General features: G+C 36.6%; 1 protein-coding gene across 1 annotated transcript in view; it reads right to left on the reverse strand.

The window, feature by feature from the left end:
• The window catches only part of CUNH8orf34 (chromosome unknown C8orf34 homolog), a 162,966-nt gene that overhangs the window by 114,396 nt on the left and 26,913 nt on the right, over positions 1–21,657 (reverse strand). Inside the window, exons 2-4 of the mRNA XM_042840024.1 lie at positions 15,302–15,449; positions 14,209–14,340; positions 8,016–8,144 (exon numbers count right to left, since the gene is read on the reverse strand). Of these exons, the coding sequence (XP_042695958.1) occupies positions 8,016–8,144; positions 14,209–14,340; positions 15,302–15,449 (409 nt within the window). The remainder of the gene's footprint in view (positions 1–8,015; positions 8,145–14,208; positions 14,341–15,301; positions 15,450–21,657) is intronic.

The raw sequence follows: 21,657 nt of genomic DNA on the forward strand, positions 1-21,657 counted from the left end.
GCCAGGGAACTTGTGGATGGCTGGCCTGCCAAACTCCTAGTGTGTCACAGGTTCTGTAACAAATACCAGGAGAGAAACAGCATTATTATTCTACCATTATTCTACCGTATTCTTCTACCATATTGCTGCTTTGAGTATGAAAACAGAAATAACTTGGCATAAATATATCAGCTGTCCAGTAGTAAACTGCCACACGGCATTCTCTCACTGTAATGAGAGGAAGCATGTTTTCCTACCAGTGGACAAGGCTATGTCAGATGTATTTGCATTTCTCACAGCAAAACCACATGCACAGGATGGTTGCCGTACTACTGTTGGCAACATGGTAAATCACTGCCTGCATGCATCATGTAGTAAACATGAGGTAGATGGAGATTGCCTATTTCACATCAAATCTAGAAAATGGCTGTTCCAGTTACAGCTAAAAAAATGTTTCCCCTGATTTCAACAGTACATACACAGGAACCGAACCAGTTCAATCATTTCTGTGCTGGAACACTGTAACAGATTTGTCATTGACTGGCATAATAAACATTCTGATGTTATTTATTTACAGCCAGTCATTTTACAGCTTTCCAAATTAGCCCTATTTTCTCCAGTAATAATTCAGTGCTTTTTGTTGCCAGTGAGGCCATATATCCCTATATTATTAAACAACTATACATAAAGTTTTTGTAGGGGAACCCATCTTGAGTTGGGTAATATTCCTCCCAACATTTATCCATGCAAGGAAAAGTATAACAGCGTAATCTACAAGGCACCACACACCAGCAAAGCAGCACAATTTACATCAGTACAGTCACTATATCTAAGAAACTAAGAAATTGATTTGAACTCTTCTCCCGGTGGTGACTTAAAAAAAAAAGAAGTAATAAAGTAATAATTAAATTCCCAGAATAAGAATTTGTGCTTTTGACTTGCAGTAATTTGATATACAAACTTCTGAGTAGATCCAATGGTTCCACGTTTAGGTGAGCAATGAATTAGAGAATGAAATGAAATGATAGGGGGGTTGGACTCGATGATCTCTGGAGGTCCCTTCCAACCCCTACAATTCTGTGATTCTGTGAAAGAGATACAAAATGCAAATAAAGCACCAAATACTGAGTCCCAGACACTTTCCTAGGTTAAGCTCATCTCAGAAAAAAAAATCAGCGCTGAATAACTTTTCACAACTCTCAGTTTTAAAGAAAGGTGTACACACTACAGTAGCTTAGTTATGGTGTGTAGCCTGTCACTAGCAGTCACTAGTTAAGGATAACAACAGGATGAGGAATGGTTTGAAACTAAAAGAGAAGAGATTTAGATAAGGTATTAGCACAATATTTTTTACTCCGAGTGATGAGGCACTGATACAGGCTACTCAGAGAAGCTGTGGATGCTCCATTCCTGGAGTCATTTCAGGCCAGGTTGGATGGGGCCCTGGGCAACCTGATCTGGTGGGTGGCAGCCTGTCCATGGCAGGGGAGTTGGAACTAATTGATCTTCAGTGTCCCTTCCAACCCAAGCCACTCCATGATACATCCTATCATAAAGTCATAGTCCACCTTCCTGCTACTCTCTGAATGAATGACAGCTATCTTTTTCTAAGGATTAGAAAGTACCACACATAAGACTGAAGTCACACAAAGCCCAGTTCTCCAGGAAATTTTTAGCAAGTCAAATACTGCTCCAGAAAAGGACACTGTAACTCAAAAAGAGACTAGTTCTGAAATTTCAAGCATGCTGGATCAGAATGGCACATACCTTAATAATAGTAATTTAAAATGTAACATCTGTAGGAAAAAAATATAACTGAAATCACTGAACTGAAATCAGGATCTCCCTGCCATATAAACCACATTTTATAATTGAGCTGCAATAGCTATGTTCACATTCTTCCTGTTTCAATCTCAGACAATATCATTATTTAGTACTATTACTCATAAATCACACTAAAAGCAAATGGGTTTTATAAGCAAAAGTAGTACTGGATAACAGCTGCAGTACTGAGATAAAATTATCTTCCTTAAAAGTTTGATTGAGCTTATCTAAAAATGTCGATCTCACAATAAATCACAAACACTGATCTCACACAAAAATAACACAATTTTAAAGTTCAGCCTGAATAGGAGAAAATCTCTACAGAATACTGATGACTAGTTTTGTGGTTCAACTAAAAGAACACATTTAGGACTACACGCACTTATCACATGTAAGTCACTGTTAACAGACAGCAGCGTATTTAGTGTGTATGACTAAAATAAAATGTTAAAGTATTATGTCCTAAAACAATGCCACCTGAAAGAGGTGATTGATAAAAGTCAAGTTACATGTCATGCAAGTTGTACTTATGGCTCAATCAGCATCAGAAATACCTGGTTTCAATAGGAAAATTTAGAGGTCTTCGATAGATGTTAGCAGCATTCCATTCAAGTAAATTTTCTATAACCAATCTGTACATCATTAACGAACTTCTATAGTGTAGAAGTGAAGCAGTGAGAACCCATTTTAATGTGTTTCAGAGACTGCTAAATACACGGAAGTAGTTCATGGTGTGTATCTATCATCTCACATCCCACATACAGGTTCATCCAGAAACAGAATATATTTTGGTATTTTTTTTTAAACAATATTCTAATCATTTTTTTTTAAAACTAGTTGTACCTTTATTGTTACGATTTTGATTCTTGCTGCTTATACTTACACATTTCTCCTTCTAAGGCTATTACGGACATAAACAGCAACTAATTCTGGTATTATAAGAAGTATCAGCTGGAGGTACACTGGAGGGATTCAGAGCTCTTTCATTCTTAAAGATACTCAAAAGGCCTCTGGACATGCTCCTGGTAAACTGGTGCTAAGCATGGCTGCTTGAGCAGGGGGCTGGATCAGTAACGTCCAGAGGTCTCTTCCAATCTCAATCAGTCTGCAATTCTGTGATTCCTCATGGTACCCTTACAACAGTATTTCCTATTGGACTGCAGTTGGCTTTCTGATTTACTGATTGTTTATTAACTGATTATTTCCCCTCTAAATTAAGAGATAAAGAATACTATTTTTTTTTTGTTGGTTATAGCTAAACATCATTATTTCTGGGATTCCCTGAAACAGAATTAGATGGGTTCCCAAATAGCTTTAGTTAATGCTAACTTACTACCCTTTTTCTGACCTTAGAATGTCTGTCAAGTTCAAAGCAAGACAAATTTGCTTCTTGCCCTCTAATTTCTAGTATACACCTGGACTCAGCAAGAATCCATACATTAATAAAACGTTGGTTAACTCTGATAAATGCCTATTTGCAACTGTGAAAACATATCCTATCTCAAAGTAGAATACATTAAGCATCATCAAATGCTGTTACTATGTGCAAACTAAAATGTACAATATGTATACATTTTCATTATGTACTCCAATTGCTCATACAAAAGATGTAAAGGTGTTCACAAAGCAGTCAGACACATCTACTTCGAAGCAAGTTCTTACTGATTTAATCCTTATTTTCTTCCAGTTATAACACACAATTCACTGTTTTCCATCTTTGTTTATGTACCTTTCTAACCTTGGAAGACTAAGGATTAAGACAGGTCTATTTATGAGCAAGAGCCTTAGCTATGCAGGAGATTTTAACTCTATTTAAAAGGCCAGAAATGGAAACAGAAGAGTATATATCTTATAAAACTTCTTCTTAATGATCTACAGAGGAAGAAGGATAGTTACAGTAAAGAGTGATCTCTTGATTAAAGAAAATGAAATATGCATAAGGGAAATGCAGTATATACCTGTATGCCATTTCATTAACCAAAGACTCTCCTAAATAATTGACTTGATAGTTCAAAACGCACCTCCATAACACACAGGTCATTGGAGAAGCAAGCAAAACCCAGATTGTCCAAATGGGTTGATGCTGGGAGGAAGAGATTAAAAGTGGAAGATTGGCAAGGAAGAGGGGAGAGGTGATGAGGACAGAAGTCCTGCAAGGAGGACTGTAAATATGTTCAAGCTATTTTGCAGCTAGGAATATGCAAAATCTGTAGAGTAGCACTGTGGAAAAATACATATATTATAGCTGCTGCTGTTTGTCCTCCGTGTGTTTCACAAGTATAACATCTCTGTATAGATAACGTAGGTGTTTGGTAGAGTTGGAAGTACTCTACGAGGCACACTTGAGCTACCTGCTTGGTAAAGAGAAGATCAAAACAGCGAAGATTGCAGAGTGGTGATAAACCCTTGATAAACAGGCATACACTGCAGGCCAGGTATCCTTTTGCATGGATCAAGATTAAAACTGCCTGTGTTTCTCCTGCATGTCTGCCTCTGCCCAAGTATTGCTTGGGGATACCCTCAGTTGGAGAAAGAACAAAAATAAATTTATTCTGCACTTCAGCCATGGGTTTGTGGCTTTCCTGTTGTCCTTCTGTGCTGACTCACAGTTGACCACAAGAAGATGTATATTTGAGTCACCAAGTTCCTATGCATATAGACTGTAACAATGGCAATATTATCTTCCAGTCTTTCAACATATCTTTAGCATTAGGTGTGAATTCACTGTTGTGGGTTTTTCTGGATGTACTGGAACACAAAATTACTCATATGTTGTCTTGACAGGACTTAGGAGGATGTAGATTTTGTGTGAAATGTACAGGTTTCTCTCAAAGCTGAGATTTAACAATAAATAAAGCAATCTAAACTAGAGTTTAATTCATAGCCTGTGTCAGTTGTATAGGAGGCAGTGAAGTCCGTAGAGTCCTAGAATACACTATAAGATCCAAAGCATTTCTTTAAAACATGAAATGAATTCCATAACTTGATGGAAAAAATCATTTAACTTCACACATTCAACTTCATGTGGCGCTTTTCCCTGTTAAAAGTACTGAAAAATTAAATGTGTTGTAAAAAGCCACTGATAGTATGTTGTGATTCATTTGCACACTCAACTAGTTATTTATTGAGCCCACTCCACTGCCTGCCACATACTGCTTGGAAACAAGGTCAGTATCTAATGCAGCATTAGATTTACAGACTTTATGGACATGCCTGTAACAATCCAAAGCATTGAGTAGCATGCGCAAAGCAAGCAGTAACACTGAAGAAAGCAGCTGTAAAAACCTCTCCCAGCTCTTAAAAAATTCACCGTAAGGGACAATTGAGCCCAGAGCAGGATGAGTTTCACATCCTTAACTTTCAATGCTCTAGATATGTCTCTTCATTGAATCCTTCGGAGATATTTGCTAAATGTAATTTCAGTTCCCCGTACAGAAACCATAAGATCAGATTCACTTTTACAATTATCTCTCTTCTTTTTTTCCAAAAATTTCATGTATTTCATTTTGAATCTTTATTTTGTATCATCCTAATATGGAAGAAATCAGCACAGAGCGGAGTTATTTCCTGAAATGACGTGAAAATGGGAAGCACAGATATTGAAAACAGGACACATAGTTGAGAATTAATCTGACACAAGTGTTTAAATGATAGAGCCAAAAAGCCTAAAGTGAAAATGATTAACAACTTATCAAAGAACAAAAATAAATTCACAAGAAAAGGTACTATAAATACATCAGGAGAGGAGGACAAAGCAAAATGCAGAACTACTACATCAAAGATAAGGGAAACAAATAATGGATGATACAAAGAAATCTCAATATCTAATACTTCCACTGCTTCAATCCTTACAATAAAAGATCGTAGTCACAGGTTCCTAATGACAGTGATTCTAAGATGGGTGAATTACAGGCCAGATGAGGGAAAGCTGAAAGATATTTTGGTAGTTCAGATACATTCAAGTTGGCAGAATCTTGTGATGTTCATGCTAGAGTACCTACCAAACTACCCAGAACTATTACCAACTGTCTTTCAGGAATCGAGGACAGGAAAGGGGAAACACCACATCTTTATTTAGAAAACAAAAAGGAAAGAAGAGGAATTACTAACCAGCCAGCCTACAGGTGATAGCAGCAAAAATATTTGACAAAATTGTTAAATAAACAGTTTATGGACCTCTAATGGATAGGGAAGGTGATAAGAACCAGCAGACACGAACAAGTCATGCCAAATCAATCTAAGTGCTTTCTCAACTTGGAAACTTGCCTAGTGGATAAGAGGAAGAAGTAGTAAAATACTTAAGCTATTATAAGACTTTTTTGCTATCCTAGATGATAGCCAAATCAGAGAATTACATTCTAGGTGTAATCACTGCTAGGTAGATAACATCTGGTGGGAAAAAATGCACTTACTGAGTAGCTTTCAAGGGCTGGTTGTCAGATCTGAAATGGAATCATGAAGTAGTCTGAAAATATTTCCAGTAATGATCTGGATGAAGAAACAGAAAGTACATTCATGAAAGTGAACGTTACATCAGGTTGCAAGTGAATTAAAGCACTCTGGGGGGGTAAGACAAAAAGTCTGCCATTACCTTGGCAAATCATCAGAAAACATCAAGTACTAGCAAGAATTAATGAAGAATGTATCAACTGTAAATAACTACAAAAACCTGATTCCAACAATATTGACCAGGTATATTCACCTCCAGCCCAAACACAGGACTCTGAAGAGGTGCAGCATTAGAAAACTCCTGCTACAAAACTCTTTGGGAAAAAAAGAGGCACAGAATGCTGCTAACTACATGTTAGATATGAGAAAGCAGAAGTTTATTAGAAGCTACACAACACTCAGAAGGAAAGACAAAAGATGTAGGACTGAGACGGGATTTATATTTTATTACTGAATTCTCATGTCTGATCACATTGTATTTCGGGACAGTAAATAAATAACCCTCTATGAAACTGAAAATAAGTTGTTTCTGAATCTGCGTTATCTGTGTTACTCCTGGTTACAAGGACAAAGGTTTGAAATTGCCAGACACATCACAGTAATACTGTCAAGCAATGGTAGGGCTGCAAATCAGAGACCAAGTCAGGAAGAGTTTCAGCTCCTTAGAGGAGAAAATGCAGACAGAGTAGCTAATGGGAAATGTATTTGAAGAGTCCTGTAACAATACTACTCCAGTTAATATAAATAGGAAAAATTCTCAAACTATAATTCATGTGATCAAGCTAAAGCACGAGCAGGAGAGGGCATCTGGGCAAGCTAGTTTCAGTTTTGACCCAAAATAGAAAAAAAAATTCTCAAAATTATTTACAAGACAGATTTTCTATTTTTCATTCATCTCTTCTTCTGACATCATCTGCAATTTCTTCACCGAATCAAGAAGTGACAGGGATAAAACTTAATGAAAGAAGAAGCCAAGTAGTTGTCATTCAAATGTCTCCCAGATCACAGCTCCCAGATCATATCATACATAGTTCTCATGCACCTTAGCAGAGTACATTTCACACTTTGATAACTGCTAGCAGGATTTGCTTCCATCAAGGTACTTCAACCTAGCATCTTATTTCAGAGCTATTCCTTCTATGGGCATGCTATTTGTAAACATTGCTTCTGTTTCACTATGTCTCTTGAGGGATAATCCTTAGGTTCTTGTTGATGAAGCCATAGGTTACCAAATTTCTGAGTATTTATTTAAACTACCCGAAATGCTTCTGAAAATTGTAAGGAACTAATTAGGATCAAGGCCATGAAATGCTGTTTTTCAATAACAGGTCTGATCTCCATCTCCAACGCGTTTAAGGTTTCACAAACGGTTATCCTATCCATTAACCTCTACAGGAGTAGCTGCTGCATGTACACTGCTGTACAGCAGTACACTGCCACACATTCCTGCCATTTTCCTTAAAACAGGTTCTTGTGTTTTATCTCTTTATGAGCTAATTCAACTCACTAAGCTGGCAGAAATTAAAGGCAAAAACAACCAAAAAAAAAAAAAAAAAAAAAGGTGAAGGGGAAGTAGTTTCAGGAAGTAGGAAAGCTGCTAAATTGCCTTAGACATTCTGCAAACCTCCTCAACCAGAATCCAACTGCAAATGTGAGTGAACTTACTCTTAATAGGATAGGAGATCACCTTCTTGATATTTATGCTTCCAGATTACAATTTAGGCTGCATGGTTACATTAAAAAACTAAAATCAATCAACTTACTGCGAGAAAGATTCTCAAGGGCTTTTCCAAGTTTTTTGCTCTCTTGAAGAATATGATTTAGCTCATCAAAATCATGGTTCTCCGGTTTTGTCCTCCAATCCCACTTAGGATGCTCTATTGACCTTGGCACTAAATATACACAGATATATACATGAAGTTTAGATTTGGTAGTTCAGACTCCTACAGGAAAAAAAAATAGCTGTACAATGTGTTTACAAGCTCAAGAATCTTGAGTGGAAACTGTTTAATTATCCTCTTAACAGCTGGAAATATTTTCTTTGGTCAACGTGAAATAAAAGTGAAAACACCTGTGAGCAAATACATACTCTGGATGACTATGACTGAATTAATTGGCAATCAGCAATAATTAATGCTAACAATTAAATAATAAAAATTCTGGAACTTACAGAAAATAAACTTAGTCTTTGGGAAATTCAGTCCAAAACTCAGTTTTCTACATGTTAATTACTACTGAAACCTTTGACTAAAATTCAAAAGAAGTTTTTCAGCTGAACAACTTTCAGAAATGAGAACAAAAAGAATGTCTCTGGATCTACTGACTTCTGAACTAAAAGCAATTGTCGGGTTGTTTCCAAACACAGCATTGCCATGCTGAGAAGCACACACACTGCTGTGAAGATGATTACGTTTAGTTCACATTCACAACAGAAAGAACCAGCTGCATTTATCAGTGGTTGATCGCTACTCCCCTAAGAATAACTTCAAAAACAGAGCGCACAAAGATACATTCAATGCCTGCTGGCCAGCTTTGAAATATTAATTTTCAATTTTGATAGCTGTTAACTAATTTATGATTACAAACATCATTTTCATTAATCACTACAAAGAAAACTTGCAGACTCCTAAAGACCATGTGAAAAAAACACCAAAGGTATCCCATGATCATTGGCAATTTCAAAGTGTTTTTATAATGGTATGGGGAAATTTATCTCAGATGTTAAGCTTTGGTAGCTAGTACAAAATGTTTTAAATAACTGATGCCATTCAAATTTGCCTTAGTGCTACCTGCTCTCTGGATGTATACAGAATGTGCTCCACTCTGGATCAACTCCACAAGGTAAAGTTGAGGCTAAGCCAAATGCCAGGTAAGGAAACAGCACAATATTCCCCAGTTGTCACAAAAATATTTTTTTTTTTTAAAATATGATTCTATCTCCCATAGGCACACATGATATTATCTATAAACTGGACATCTACATAGAGTCTGAAAACCCAGGGTTTATTCTGATCTGTAACTCCCGCTCAGGAACCTTGTTAAGTCTTACAGATACTAATACATTAGAGTGCAATTACAGACATTCTCAAAGAAAGAAGACATAGAAAAAACAGACTATGAGGAAAAAAACACAGGAAGTCTGGAGAAAGAGAAGGAGAAGAGAGAGGAAAGTTGGTGGGAAAAATGTCAGCCTCATTCTCCTTTGTGTTCAAAGAGTCACGTATTTCTGAAAAGGAATTCTGAGAGAGGGAATTAATGAACTGTGGTCATTTCTAGTAACAAACAGAGGCCTTAATGTACTAGGCCTGTTAGATGGCAGCTTACAATTTTTGTTACTACTTTCAAAAGCTAATTCTTTACTTCCTGTTTTAGAAGGGATCATGCACATTAGAATTCATGTAAATTTTTGTGTGACCAAAATTTTCCTCTATTCATACATAACTTCAACTAAGTAGCACAATTTCAGTGTTTCTCATTTTTCTTTATTTTGCAGAAAACAAAATTTTACTTCTAGTATTTTTTTCTAAATTTTCTGTAGTTCTGTTAACACCAAATAGAAATATCTAGTAAACTTTCACAGAAATTCTACAAGTTAGCTCCATTTTTACTCCTTAGGTTCACATGGAGATCCTATGCACTTTAATTGCCTGCTTTTTCCCCATCACCCTTCACTGTACCAACAACATATTCTACAGCATCACTTACTAACCTACTACCATACTGACAGATTTTTCTTTCCATTTACAACACTACAACAAACTCACTGTAGCACAGAAACCTCACATTACCACCAAAATACAATGGAGAACAATTTCATATTGTAAAAGCATGAACAAAGATATCCAAGGCTTAGAGCTTCCAGGCTGCAAGAAATTGCAACAGGTTGGAATATGCTATCATGTCATTTTCTAATTAATCATATTTTTCAAAATCCATAAGGGCAGAATTTTTTGAGAAACAATATAATTTCTAAATAAAATCTGTCATGAGATCCACAAGAGGTGCTGAAAGAAACAAAAACCATTTCCACTCAACAGCTGTGAAGCTTCTAAGGATCAGCAGTCATTTGGTATGTGGATGATCTGCATCAGGAACAGGAGAGTTTCAAGACTTTTGCCTTGGATAGAGTGAATCAGTTCCTAGTTTGGTGTGGTCTCCAGTTTCAGAGAAATGCCCTACAATCACCAGCATCTTCGACTGTTCTGCATCTCCCTAGATGGATACTGGGAAAGCAGTCAAAAACGTAGCAGAAATTTTCTCTGTTGGTTAGCACAGTCTGTATATTAATGAACCATTGTCAGTACTTCAGTGAAAATGTATCCAAAACAGACACATTACGGAACACTTCTGTTTCATTAACTTACTTTATTAAGACAAAACTGAGGAAGAAGACAGCAGAATTAAAAATTTCTGTTACTTGTAGAAGACTTATTTCTTTTTACCTACTTACTCATCCAAGAAATGATTGAAGACTAAAATTAAAACCTCCTTTGTTACATTATGTGACAAGCATCTCTCCTTTCAAGACTCATGTTCTGCTAAATGCTTTGAAAATTGTGAACTTGTACCATTCCAACAACAGGATCAACAAAAACAGCCTTTTCAAAGCAGATGGCTTTATGTGAAGCATGCAGAACCACATAAACACTATAATGACCCTTCCCTGAGATCGTTTGAAATGCATCTTTTCCTCTACAAAGTTCATCATATTTCATTTCATATGTATCTCATTTCACATTTATCAAAATCCATTCATTACATTCCAACTTTCTTCCTTTAATATACTTACACATTCCTCAAATTCATGTCAGTAATTTTAAATCTTTCATCACATCACCTGCCTCAACTCATTTGCATTGAGACATTTATATACTTACTCTTGAGATTATTTGATTATCATGTAGAAGATCCATGACATCTACTCATAGCATTTGTGTAGAAATATTTAGCTTTTCCCTATCTCTTTCCCTTTTCCCATCTCATCTTAGGAGACAGCAAAAACATGCTTCCCTGTATTTCTGCTTTTCTGGTGTTGTCCTCCATTCACCTCCTCCCGACATACAAATCCCCCAACAAATGCACATCAACAACAGATTCATTTCTAAGTTTGTTATAATTTCTGTCATACCAGCTGACCATTTTCATTGTAGTAGGTGACCAGTATTGTTTCCGTATTGTTTTTTCCTACACATACTTGTATTTTCAAAACATAATTTCCAGATGAAATTAGACTAGTTGCTCATTAAATCCTCCATTAAATCCCCCCATGGGAAAGTTACACCTATCACAAGGCACCAGGCCACATATTCATGCACACAACTGCTCATTGTAGGAAAAAAGCCCTTCCTAGACTAGGAGCTATATTTCATTAACACATTGTATACTACTCTTACATCCCAAAGAACAAAAATGCAGATATTACTGAACATAAAATTGCTCAGGCATTGAAATCTCGCAAGATCTTTCACATTACAGTTCTTCCAATATCTGGATACTAGAAGACTAAGAGCATAAAGGCCTGTAGTACTAGACAGAAAATTGGCAATTAGGAATATATAACACCAACAGAAACCTGAAAGAGAACAGTGAGCTGAAGTAGAGGGAAAGAATGACTTGTGAACAGATTTAACACGAAGCTGGCAAAGACATCAACCTACTTTGCCTAACAGTAGTTAACTGGATAGCAAGAAGTCTCTTTCACTAACTACTTAGAAACTTCAAAATTGATTATTCTTCAAATACTGGATGTGATCATCCAGATATTTCACTGAACAGGCACTCACGCACACACACACACACACACACACACACAAACACAGCCTAGCTTCAAACCTCTTCTCTTGCCAGACAACAACAGAAGCCCAGGCATATTTTTGCAAACAAGTATTCAGACCGCTATGGCACCAAAGTTCCCATTTGTGTGTTTGTTTCAGATATGACAGAGATAGCTGACAGCCAGAAAGAACTGGAAGAACCTTTCTAGTAAAAAAGAAAGTTGAAAGTTTAAGGAAGAGAGATCTGTGCAAGAATAACATCAACTCTGAATTCAACATCAGCTTTGCAGAAAGAAACGATATTCTCTAACTAACTAAATATAATCTCCTGATGATATTTCCAAAGATTACCATGAACTGCGCCCTCAGTACATTTGCAGCCTGGAAGGTCAACTACATCCTGGGTTGCATCAAAAGAGGCAAGAGAGGTGAATATCCTCCTATACTCTGCTCTCATAAGGCCCCATTTGGAGTACTGAGTCCAGGCTTGGGGCCTGAGCACAAGAAAGATGTGGTGCTTCTGGAGCAGGTTAAAAGGAGGGCCATGAAGATGATGAGAGGGCTGGAGCACCTCTCCGACGAAAGGAGGCTGAGAGAGCTGGACTTGTTTTGTCTGGGGAAGAGAAGGCCCTAGGGAGATCTCACTGTACCCTTCCAGTATTAAATGAGAACTTATAAACAGAAGGGAGATCAACTTTTCACATGGACAGATAGGGATAGAACAAGGGGGGTACAGTTTTAAAATAAAATGGGGAGATTTAGACTACATATTAGAAGAAATTTTTTTACTCAGAGAGCGGTAACACACTGGAACAGGGCTGCCCAGAGAAGCTGTGGGTACCCCACCATTAGGGGTCTTCAAAGCCAGGTTGGATGGGGCCCTGGGTAGCCTTATCCTGAGGCTGTGAATCCTGCCCATGACAGGGTGTTGGAACTAGATAGCCTTTAAGGTCTCTTCCAATCCAAGTCATTCTATGACTCTATCATTTCATCAAGTTAAAAGTTCTGGATCATTTGAAAAAGACAGTCCTTAGACAAAAGTTCTGAAACAGAATATGTTACAAGTGATGGATTCCATTTAATTTTGGGCTGATTTTATTTGGGGAGGGGAAGGTATGTTGTAAGGTGTGTTCTTGTAGGGAAAGTGAGGAGATGGCTGAGGGGTCTTCTGGTATTTTACACAAATCTGAAAGCAAAATTTTGGCTTTCAATAGGCCCCCATATTATTTCTTAGTTAAAGTCCTTACTACCTCTTTGAAGAGCTTTTGAAAAAAACAAAAACAAAAACAAAAACACATGAAGCAACTTACAGCGACACCAAAAACGTCTTAAATTACAAGCTGAAGATGCATCACAGGTGGGAAGTCTGGATAGAGTAATGAATTGCTGCTGAACATGCTTGCTTTCCACTGATCCAAGTGATTGAAGGAGCACAGAGTGCTCACTAATTTTGGCATAAATCCAGGAAAAAAGGTCACTATTAATTTGTTTGTTGGCAGAAAATAAGAGAAGCAAGATATCACAAGAAGGCACATTGCTGAAAGTACCCTCTGCGATAGCACTTAAAATGTAATTCAAATGCACAAAAAAATTAATGATGTGCTTAACATATTTAAAAAGTCACACAGATATATTTGCAGGGGTAATTTAAAAAAAGGACAGAAGTACACTCTTGGCCATTGCTTCTATAAACTGTTGTTACCCTGCAAAGACTGCAGATTATGAGTGACTGACCACTTCTTGAATATCTGTTTACCTTTGATTTTGACATTCTGTGGTCACTGGGATATTTTCCATTAAGTCAACTGAATTCTAGACTTCCACATCTTGTTCTTCAGAGGAAAACCAGCAAGCTTTCTATTACTAACTACACTTACCATTTGGGACACTTCATTAAACTCAAAGATACTTAAAAGTTTTGGACATGATAAATAAAAAACTATAAAAAGCTAGAATAAAATATAGGTTTGAAGCTAGATGAAAATATAGGATATAATTACAAATTCATAATGCACATGAAAGTGAAGCAAGATTCAAACTCTGCTAATATGTCTCTCTAGTCGTTTCAACTGCTCACAGTTTGCTTTTCTTTCTAAACCTAATGTACAGAAAAACCTAACGAGATGAAACTCAGACTATGAGTTTAGAAATGTGCACAAGCTTATAATGTAGTGAACCTTACATGACTTGGACTCCGGTGACGGTGGAGAGATATTGGATACGGCAAGGTCACTCTTTGACTTTTTAGGCTTCTTTGCATTTACCTGCCAAGGCTTATCATAACTTCTGAAATCTCTCCTTGTTCCTTTATTTTCTGTTTGAAGAATAAAATCCAGCAATTATAATCTTCACAGGGTCATTTTCCAAAGACACCATAAACAATTAATTCAGAAATTCCTAGTCTTATCAATGGAAATCACAGACAGTTCTTTTAGCACTACTTTTCCTGATTTTTGCTAAATTCCATATTTTTTTTGTTTTCCTAAACACTAAAACTGAGAAATCCCTTAACGTCCTTTTATTTCAAAACATACTTTTCTTTTTTTTTGATGAAGAGGTCATTAACCTCTGTATCATAACATTTAACAGTCTATATCTAAAATGTTAAAATTGATATAAATAGTTAACTTGTCAGGCAGTTGACTACAAACAACTGCTGGAGATCATTTATAGTCTGAAACAGATAACCAGTCAATTTTTACATGCAAAACCAACATTCTCAGAAATGCTTTGGAATCACAAATTATTATTATTTTAAATCTAAAATCAGAAATTATCTGCAGTGGAGGTCACAAAGTTACAACAGCATATCGAATGTTAGAATGATGGCTTGTTAAAAATGACTGTAGTAAAACAAAACAAACCACCAAAAAAAAAAAAATCCAACAAAACCCAATACCTCTCAGTATTAAAAGAGAGGTTATAAACAGTATGGAGACTGAGTTCTTACACAGGTAAATAGTGGTAAGACAATGAGGAATGGTTTTAAACTAAAAGAGACGCATTCAGGGCTAGCTTGGATGGACCTGATCTATTGGGTTTGGAACTGGATGTTTGTTAAGGTCCCTTCCAACCCGTGACGTTCTATAATTCATTCTGTGATTCTACTAGCTTAGTCTATGCACATTAAATTCTGTTTCTCATGAACAAACAGGATTTGTATGCTCAAAAGCACAGAGCAGTACTTCCACAGTAAATACACGAGCATCCAAGAAACAACCCACAAAAACTGTGGGAAGATATTAGTGTAGCCCTTCCCACCTTACAGAACATACCTGATGCTTCACTCTCTGCCCAAAGGGCGGCAGAGCCAGACAGTGTTCTCTGAAGCTGACCACGGTTCCCTTGTTTAGACTGAAGATGATCAATTAAAAATGGGATTGGCTGGTCAGGTGTCTCTGTTATCAGCTTGGTCATCAACTCCTTTAGAAAATTTAGAGAAAACAATAAAAAAAAATAAAATTAGAGGAATACTGTACATAATCTTATACTCAGTGACACAAAGAACCATTAATAAAAAGCTTCTTTTCAGCTTTTAAATAAACAGCTTTTTTCAAGCTTAGCTTGAAGACAAACCAGTCTTCAAACTAATACTATTATTTGCCCAAAGAAGTGTTAACTTCTGAAATTATCTCCATCTTTTTATCACTACTCATCTGATATAATTTACACAAATCAACCGGACTCCTGCTACATGATAGAAGTTACTCAGAGAGAAACTGAGTTCTCTCAAGCTTTCAGAGCAGTGAGTAGCTCTTCTCTGACCACATAGCCAGGTTTCCTCTGCATGGAAGTCAGTACATCAGGAAAGGTGGCTTACCAGTCACATGTAACAGTGAATATGCATGCACATATGTGAACTCCGAGGTCCAAACAAACAGAGAAAGCTATTTTTAAAAGTCCTCCAAAACTTACTATGCGATAAAAATATTGCATAGCCACAAGCAATTATGTTGCAGACATGGATACAAAACCCAATCTCCCATGTATTTATTGACGCATTCTTATTGTTGCTGTACACAATGGCCTCAAATCATTGCACAAGGAGAAGCAGCCTCTTTATTGTTCAAGATCTTTCCTGGCTTCTTACACATGTAAGGAATTTAGAAGGAAGATGTGGTACTGTATTGGCTTGCATCTTGAGTGGAAATCAATTAGCAAGCGTAGGTTAATATATCATATCAACCTACAATAAAACCAGGACAAAAACAAAAATCAAAATTAGGCTATTAAGAACAAAATGATCAAGTTACTGAGAGCATTACAAAGCTGCAACAGCTCGTCCAAAGCAGCTGTGGATGCTCCATCATTTGAAGAGTTTAAAGCTGAGTTGGATGGGGCCTAGAGAAACCCAACCTCGTGAAAGATCATCCTATTCACAGACTAGATAATCTTCAAGGATTTCTTCCAACTCAAAATCATTCTGATTCTCTAATCTACCCTCAAGCACAAATCTTAACAGAACTTCCATACCCTTAAGTTTCTATCTTTTTCACACATCATTTGATGAATAATTTTCTTCAAATACCAGTAGTTACTTGATATTAAAATCAACTGTGTTGGAAGAAGACAATTTTAGAATGACTGTAACAAAATTCCTATTATTCTTCAAGAAGTTATTTGGATAATACCTTAATAATGTACTTTAATGTTTCATTAGCCCTTAAGTGATCAGGCAGTTGGACTTAATAACCTTTTAAGTCACTTCCAACTGGACTATATTATTCTACTTACTTGTAAATAAAAGTAATAGTATGCAATACTTGGACTATAACTTACTGTCTTACAATGCTTTCTGTTTTTGTTTTTTTTTAAATTCAAGTAGTGATATAAAAATTATGTGTAAGTGAAAAATGAAAAAGAAACAAGCTTTCCATTTCAGAAAGAGAAATTAAGTTTCAGAAAACAAAACAGTGTGATTTACAACAACCATGCAGAGGCAGCAAAAACGTATAACCCCATCTAGGCTATCTTTCGCCAATGCAGGAAAATCCTTCTAACACACATCATACAAGGAAAATCCAGAAGTTGGAATAATTCATCTTTTTGTTGCTTAGCAACAGTAACAGCAAACCTTCTTTTTTTCCCTGTCGAAATGCAAAATTAGGGACAAGTGGAAAGATGCAATTTTGTGCTTGTAATGGACCACAATAGCACTAGGAATTCCACTGCAGAGGATTCTATTTCCAAAGAAAAAGTGTCAATCTGTAACCTCTAAGATGCAATTTCAATCATTTATTTGAATTATGGACTGAAAAATTAATTTTTCTACTGTAGACTAATAAAAACTAAATAAGAACTGAGAGACATGCATTGATACTACTAATTTTCTTTAGAGATGTGTGGGTGTTGGTAATACACTACAAAATTAAATATAACTTGAAAAAAGATAAGAAGAGATCTACACATCAATATATGACCAATGCTACTCGATTGTTGCTATTGCTAACCTGCTTTTTATAGGGAAAAAAAAAGTCTTATAAAAAAAAACAACCAACAGATTTAATAAATTTAAACTGAGATATAACAATGAAACTTAAAAACACAGTTGCACAGAAAGGTGATATGACATCAGCTACTACTCAGGACCAGTTTTTTACTCACTGTTACATTGAAAAAGGGAACTCAGTGATCTACAGATCAGTGGCGTCCCAGAGCATCATCAGCTAATCAGAGCCATTCTGCGACAGCAATCTCAATAAGATTAAAAGACCTTTAGGTAGAGGTTATTTCTATCTAGCTGGAGTCACAAATTGAGCCAATATTATACACAAGAAGGAAAAAAAAAGTTTTTTCTTTATGAGGAATTCTCATAAAATGAAATTAGTATACAATTCCAAAACATTATGCTACTTCACGTGATGTTAAAGCACCTAGCTCCACTCACCCAGGCTCCAACCTATGCTGTTGATGCCCATGACAATTGTAAAGATGAGACTCCTGTCATCCCTAGCAAGTAGGCAGTTAACAGGAAATAAGTTATTCGCCTGTCTTTGGTTGTTTGGTTAAGACACAGCAGGGAGGGAAAGCAAAAACTTCACAAAGCCAATAACCGTACTTTGCACTCCACTCACGTTTTAGGTAAAAACCCTGTTTTCTTCTCAGTTAAGCGTATACTATAGTTAAGGAAAGCCTACTGTAAAGATATTCTCACTATAGCACCATTTCCTATTAAAAGAGAAACTGTCTTAAACTTCCATTTGAACTATCCGAAGCTCAGTTGATGCTCTCATTTGTTGTTCAAACAACAGCCTAATAGACAGCAAATGTACTCCACAGTACTCTAAATATACTCTTACAAGTTTGAAATAGCTCAAAAACTATGTCAGAGATGGCAAAAGTATTAAATAAAAAACTGAAGTGTACAAGTTACAAAAATAAAGCTCCTTTCTTGATAGCAGCAGTCTGATCTGACTCACAATATGTTAAGTAGAGAAAAAAACAAAAAAATAAGAAAACAGACCAACTATTCTCAATGAAGCCGCCTCTGCATTAACAGTAGAATAAAAATGGCACAAGATAACTAAAGCTGGGATTCATTTCTTACGAAAAATTCAAGAGAGAAGTTTTGACTATGCATGAAAAAAGCACTGCAAAATGTTTACATGCCTCTAAAAATATTAATTACGTGTTTTGCCTTTTTTCCCAATTTCACCTAATTCAAAAAACAAGAGGGTTGACTGTCTTTACAGTATGTCTTTCCACGTACATTGTATCTTAATATGATAGTGAATAAAAAGTTATAACAGACTGCGTCTCCAGGATGCCAGATGAACTCATCACACATCATCTTTTCCTCCTATCTTATTTCCACTGCTACAACTTCTCACTCCGTGTCTTTTTCTACATCTTTTTGCCCTCTCTATCAGTGGCAGTCCCTCAGACTTCCCCCTCCAGCTGCCTAACAGGTGAAGAAGCATGTCCAAAGGTCAGTATGTATTAATTCCCTTTGGAGTCGTGGGAGATGCACAGAAAAGAGGTGAAAGGGAACTTGCAAGACTACTACAGATCCCCAACAAGACTTGTGAAGGGCTTGGAGAATATGCCCTATGAGGAGAGACTGAAGGAATGGGGGCTGTACAGTCTGGGGAAAAGGAGGCTGAGGGGAACCTTGCTGCTCTCTTCCAATATCTGAAAGGTGCTTACAGCGAGAGTGGGGTTGGTTTCTTCTCACTGGTGACAGGACAAGGGGAAATTACATCAAGTTGCACCAGGGTAAACTTAGGTTGGATATCAGGAAAAACTTCTTTACAGAAAGGATTGTTAAGCACTGCAATAGGCTCCCCAGGGAGTTGGTTGAGTCACCATCCCTGGATGTGTTCAAAAACCATTTGGATGTGGTTCTCAGGGATGTGATTTAGCAGAGGGCTGTTAGAGTTAGGGTAGGTTGGTTAGGTTGAGGTTGGTCTTGATAATTTTAAGGTCTTTTCCAACATGAGCAATGCTATGATTCTAACAATTGGGTAAATAAGTTCATTTCTGCTGCTTTCTCACTGAATTGCCCCAAGTTAGGTTCTGTCCCACCCAGAATGTGCCCTTAGTGGAGGGAGGGAAAAAAAAAAAAAAAAAAAGAGTGGGGCAGAAAGGTGAAATAAGCTCCAGTATAATTCACGTTATCATTAATTTTAGTAAACTACATTGCTAGACTGCTAACTGTAAGAAGTTATCGATATTTCCAAAACAGAGATTCATGCACACATTAATAACAGTGTGAAAGATCCTGCGGAGGGAGGAATAGTGCAGGAGGGAGTCACAGGGGTGAACTACAAAAAAGAAAAACACCTGTATGTCAGGACATAACTAGTGGCTGAATATATTAATTCTTTATTAAGAGAATAATTGTTCACTGTTGTGCTGTCCTGAGGTCCTCTACTTGTTATTCAACATAGCCTCAAAATTCAATTTCCCTGTGACTGTCCATGCACCTAATACAAATTAAACAGTCTTCATAGTCTATTAATCACAGCCCCAATTACATAAAAGCTCTAATTAGCTGTGTCTAAACGTACCTACCAGGTTATTAAGTTAATTAAGAGACATTCCATCTTACCTCGTAATTGATAACAGTAAGTAGACAACAATCACAGGTTTTAACTATGTAGACACCTACAGAGTATGGTAGAGCATGCACAGATTTTGGCAGTACTAAGTTCTCCATGTTTCAAATCAAATGCTTAAAGTTGGCAGAGTAAATTACCCTCAAAAGATGCCTGTTCTCTCTCTTCTGACCAAATAAAAAGACAAGAAGGCTCAGCTTAAAATACAAGGTTTGGAGAGTATTCAGTTCCAAATCAGATAATTACATTATTAATTAAATACAGTAGTATTCACACAGTTGTCAGTCATTGAAGAAGCCAAGGGAGTCCAGAGAGCTGCTCAGCTAACCAGACAGCGTATGGCCACTTATGATAAGAATTGCTCTTCAGGCTCCACTGACTATTGACTGCATTGCCCACAACAGAGCTCAGACACCTAAAAGACAGGCAGATATCTACATGTAGGTTTGGAAGTCACTTCATTAGGCTTAAGTGAACACAAACTCTAAAACCAAGCGAAAACCTAATTTTAATAGAGGCTTTTAGTGATTGACACATTTGTTCCCTAGAATCTCTCTCTGATTTGTGCACTAATAACCAGAGAAAGGTTTTTCCAGGATATTTACTTGGAATTGGTTTTAAAAATCTTCAACCAGTTCTTTGTTTATCCAAAATGACTCATCTTGGCCACTTCAGTCCTAGGTATATTTAATGTCACAAATCTGCATTACACACTATGGCACATGATGAAATACAACTGGAACAGAAAGTGTTAAGCTGGTATCATAGCCCTCAACTGGTGCAAACAAATTTCCCCCAAAGGTGTTACTGGGAAGGAAAACTGCAATATGGACAAGTGAAGTAGGTAACATTCTCAGACTTCAGGAAGTCTTGGACAGCCTTGGATTTAGATACCTATGCATCAAGCTGCCTTATTCATATGTCAAATCAAGTCCTGATACACAAATTTGTTAAAGTATTAGTTCATATAATGAGAAAAAGAAGAGAGATTCAGAAAACAAACATCACCAAATAACTAAAAGTCCTCCTTAGACACACAACTATTAGTTACCTTTACCAATTCAACACTAAAAGATCAATTTCTGGGACTGTTACTAATCATACATATGGAGAGCCTCTGGAGAGCAAAATAGAGAGAATACTGCATCCACTACAAACCCACAAACCCGCAAATCATACAGTCAGTTCCTTGAGTTGGATGAACTAGTGCTGTCTGATACAAATCCAACTCACGCACATAATGGCCAATAAAATACACATCACTGATCCTACTGATGCAGAAACAAAAAACCTTTAGCATATATGAGCTTCAGTAGACAGTTCTGAAGTCCTCCTGAGTAATATTATAATAGTTTACCAAAACCACTGCAAATGTGTATGTGCAATATCTATCTGAAATTCTTACTTTATTTTTCCCTTTGAGAATTTCTTTTACTTATCTTATTCTTCACATTTCAAATATCTTTGTCCCTAATCAATTCTATCACTTTCAACCCCACAAAATAGCTTCAAATACATTTACACTTTGGCTTTATTTCTGAAAGTTTCCCTCCTTTCAATCATTCTAGATAAGA

This window comes from Centrocercus urophasianus, unplaced genomic scaffold (genome assembly GCF_019232065.1).
Source record: "Centrocercus urophasianus isolate 14NV4802_14NV808 unplaced genomic scaffold, USGS_Curo_1.0 seq_11, whole genome shotgun sequence".
Classification (NCBI taxonomy): Eukaryota; Metazoa; Chordata; class Aves; order Galliformes; family Phasianidae; genus Centrocercus; species Centrocercus urophasianus.